This window comes from Lotus japonicus, chromosome 4 (assembly GCF_012489685.1).
Source record: "Lotus japonicus ecotype B-129 chromosome 4, LjGifu_v1.2".
NCBI lineage: Eukaryota > Viridiplantae > Streptophyta > Magnoliopsida > Fabales > Fabaceae > Lotus > Lotus japonicus.
In genome coordinates this window covers 55,712,305-55,716,718 of record NC_080044.1, presented here as the reverse complement: position 1 = coordinate 55,716,718, position 4,414 = coordinate 55,712,305, and the positions used below count along the sequence as shown (strand labels likewise).

Here is a 4,414-nt window from a genome sequence, read left to right as displayed (position 1 = left end):
AGAATGGGAGTTCTGAAGACCTAGAAAGTCCAGCAGAGAGTGATGAAGAGAATGGCAATGTAAAAAGGAAGTTTCCAAAGTTCAAGGCTAGAGATGATGATTTTGTAATCAAATTTGAGGTTGGCCAGATATTCACAAATGTTGATCTGTTTAGAAATGTTGTGAGAAACTATGCTTTGCAGAATAAGAAGGATCTTGTGTTTGATAAGAATGATACAAAGAGGATTGTGATAAAATGCACTGAAAAGTGCCCATTTTACTTGAGGGCTTCCAAGTATGTACAGAATAATTATTTTCAGATTGTCACATTTAAGGATGAGCACACATGCTATTTGAGTAATAGAAACCGACAAGCAAGGCCTAGTTTTCTTGCTAAGAAGTTTGTGCACCTTCTAAGGCACACCCCTCATATGAAACTGAAAGCTTTAGCTGAGGAAGCTAGACATAGGTGGAGTGTGAGGTTGAGCAGATATCAAGTATCTAGAGCTAGAGTGAAGGCTATAGCTATGATTGAAGGGGCAACCTTGGAGCAATATAAGCATCTCAGGAGTTATGGTGAAGAGCTTAGAAGAAGCGATCCAGGAACCATAGTCAAAATCAAAACCATGGTAGATGCTGGTGTAGTAGTATTTGAGAGGATATATGTATGCCTAGCTGCATGCAAAAGAGCCTTTGCCACCACATGTAGACCTCTCATTGGTTTAGATGGGTGCTTCCTCAAAGGAGTTTATGGGGGGCAACTCTTGACTGCTGTTGGAAAGGATGGTAATAATCAGATGTATCATATAGCATATGCAGTTGTAGAGGCTGAAACAAAAGATTCTTGGGAGTGGTTTGTGGACTTGTTACTGGCAGACTTAGACAGTATTCAGAGCAAGAGATGGTGCTTTATATCTGACCAGCAAAAGGTATATATTACTGCATTTTAATTACATTCTTACATGTTGGTTGAGCTGTTGTTTTAATTTTAAGACTAATTTTAATTACATTCTTACTTGTTGGTGCTTGAATGTCTTGAATTGTAGGGGCTTGTTCCTACACTGGCAGCAATGGATGAGAATGTTGATCATAGATTCTGTGTTAAACATCTCTATGGAAATTGGAGGAAGAAATACCCTGGACAGGAAATGAAAGGAGCACTTTGGTCTGCTGCAAGAGCAAATACTATGTCACATTGGGAGAAGACAATGGATAAGTTGAAGGAATTGAATGAGGAGGCTTGGAATGACATGAAGCAGATACCTATCAAACAATGGAGTAGGGCTGGCTATAGCACATACCCAAAATGTGACTTGCAAGTTAATAACATGTGCGAGGCCTTCAACAGAGCAATCCTAGAGTATAGGGATAAACCTATAATCAACATGCTTGAAGGAAGTTCTATCTTACCAACAGGATTGTGAAGCAAAGGGATATGGTTATTAGGTACCAGGGTGATCTATGTCCAACCATTCAAAAGAAATTAGAGGTGTCTAAGACAGGCGCTGCTGCATGGCTTCCTTTATATGCTGGAGACCCTAAGAATTCACTATTTGAAGTAACTAATGGGTCTTGGAAGTATGTTGTGAACTTGGATGCTAAAACTTGTGAATGCAAAAGGTGGGACCTAACTGGTATCCCTTGCTGCCATGTTGTATCTTGCATATGGTACAACAACACCAGGCCTGAGGATTATGTCGATCCTTATTATTGGTAATTGTGTTAATGTTGTATCTTGTATTACTGAAATTGTATCTTGCATATGTTGTATCTTGTAGGCAGTCTATCTTGTATTACTAAAATTATCTCATTTATGTGTTTAGGAAAAGTACCTTTTTGAGGACATATGAAAATATCATACTACCATCAAATGGTCCTGACCTGTGGCCTAATCCTGGGAATAATGTATTGCCAATCATCCCACCAGAAATAAGGAGGGCTCCTAGAAGACCCAAGAAAAAAAGGGTGAGGGATGCTGATGAGCCCAGAGATCCACATAAGCTGCAAAGGTTTCAATCACCTGTCTTCTGTGGCAACTGTAGAAGGGCAGGCCACAACATCAGATCATGCAAGGCAAAAACAATTGCTGATATTGTTATTCCACCAGGAGGGAATAAGGTAATGATTCCATCGACTAACTTATTAATTTGTTTTTTAATTTGTTTTCCTTTTCAACTTTTTTTATTTCAGCTCTGGTTATTTCATGTTTGGAACTAACAGAAGAAGAAGACTAAAGGGGCAACAACTAATGGAGCATCTCAGCAACAACCCCAGGGAGCATCTCAGCAACCAAGTCAAGGAGTATCTCAACAACCAACTCAAAGAGCACAATTCAATGTTGGTGTCTTGACTCAAGAAGTTCCATCACAGGGAGAAAGCTCAAGAAATGAAGTGGGAACTACATCAAGGCCCAGAAAGAAGTCAAGAGCATCCTTGGGTGTTGTGGGAACTCAAGACAACCTCACTTGAAGAAGGCTGCAGCATTATGTGTTTTGTGACGCCCGAGGCCGACGAGGGCGGGGAGTGATCGCCGATGCAGTGAGGCACGGACAAGAAGCGGCTCTTGGCAGGCTTCTAGGCGGAGGGGCACCTGAATGAACCGATCTCACACCCAAACAAGAGGTATTCCGAGACTGTATAGGGATGGACTATACAGTTGAGGAGGGCATAAAAGATTTGATTGTACTACCCATGACAACAAGTTGCAACTTCTTTTCGGGACCCCAACTCATAAGAACTCCATGGTTAAGTGTGCTAGCCTTGGAGCAATATTATGATGGGTGACCTCCTGGGAAGTTTTCCAAGGAAGCGCGCGAGTGAGGACAAAGCGCACTGAAAAGACTCGTGTTGTTACCGTGAGGCCAGTCGTCAAGTCGGGATGTTACAATTGGTATCAGAGCCGACCTTGTAAGATCAAGATTTGGTCATGTGGTACAACTCTATGTTTTGATGATAACAAGTATTTATTTGTGGATGAACAACTATGATACTCTAATGTTTGTCTTGAGTGTTTTGACAAACAGGTTCTGATTCTGACACCAGAAGATATATTCGTCAGAGGATCAGAAGATCAGAGGATCAGAAGATCTAAAGATCAGAGGATCTGAAGATCAGAGGATCTGAAGATCAGAGGATCAGAAGATCTGAGGATCAGAAGATCTGAAGACCAGAAGCTCTGAGGGACCAGAGGCTCTGAAGGTTCAGAAGCTCTGAAGGTCCAGAAGCAGAAGTTACGAAGGTCAGAGGATCCAAGCATCCCTCTGACTCTGATCACCAAGCTTCACAAGTTCCAACACGAAGCATAACTCTGATCAGAAGTCAATGGTTAAAGGCAAATGTCTCTATCAAGAAGTACAAGAGCAGTGTACTATTCTGAAAAGCCTACCTACCAAGGTTCAGCCACAGCAGGTTCTGGAAGTTCCAGAAATGCCCTCCAACGGTCATATTCTCTCAACAGAAATATCCTTTGCACCTTGGACTATAAAAGGCTGAAGAAAAGAAGAAAGCTAAGAGAGAAACCAAGAGCTGCAATACAAGAATAGACTCAAGCTTCTACTTTCTTCATCTGTTCTTATTTAGTTTACACTCAGCTTATTTAGAAGCAAACCTTTGTAAACACCAACCTCAAACAGTTGTTTGATTTTCCTTAAGGGACCGGGTAGGTCAGTATCCTTAAGAAGACTAAGAGAGTGAATCTTAGTGGTGATTCCTTTAGGAGATCAAGGTTGATCGGATCCTAGAGAAGACTAAGAGAGTGAATCTTAGTGACAGCTAAGTCAGTGTATTGTTAGTCACTTGTAGGTTTCAAGTGCAGTTGTAACAATTATCTGATTAGTGGATTGCCTTCATTCTAAGAAGGAAGAAATCACCTTAACGGGTGGACTGGATTAGCTTGAGGGATTTATCAAGTGAACCAGGATAAAATACTTGTGTGCTTTTCTCTTCTCTCTATCTTTATCCGCTGCACCGTCTATCTCAGAGAAACCGAAAAGATTTACTTTAAATCTTAAGGGGAAAGTTTTTATATTCAAAACTCTATTCAACCCCCCCCCCCTTCTAGTCGTTTTTCACACCTTCAATTGGTATCAGATCGCAAGTTCTGATTACCACACTTAACAGTGTTCAGTAGATCCGGGCCAGTGTGAAAAACTCATGGATTCCACCACTACTACAAGCAAATATCAATACAGTGCAAGACCACCTATCTTTGATGGTCAGAGATTTGATTTCTGGAAAGACAGAATCAAAAGCTTCTTTCTTGGCTTTGATCCTGATCTTTGGGATTTTGTTGTTGATGGCTACACCCCTCCTGTTGATGAACATGGTGTAAAGATCCCAAGGAAGAAGATGAGTGAAGATCAAAAGAAGGAATTCAGAGATCATCACCGATCAAGAGCTATTCTGCAAAGTGCCATTTCATATGAAGAATATGAGA

The 4,414-nt window shown here is 41.0% G+C and overlaps 1 protein-coding gene across 1 annotated transcript in view; it reads left to right on the top strand.

Annotated features, from left to right (window-relative positions):
* LOC130713008 (uncharacterized) overlaps positions 1 to 1,403 on the top strand; it is a 1,722-nt gene extending 319 nt beyond the window's left edge. Inside the window, exons 2-3 of the mRNA XM_057562816.1 lie at positions 3 to 908; positions 1,026 to 1,403. Of these exons, the coding sequence (XP_057418799.1) occupies positions 3 to 908; positions 1,026 to 1,403 (1,284 nt within the window). The remainder of the gene's footprint in view (positions 1 to 2; positions 909 to 1,025) is intronic.
* The last annotated feature ends 3,011 nt before the right edge of the window (positions 1,404 to 4,414 follow it).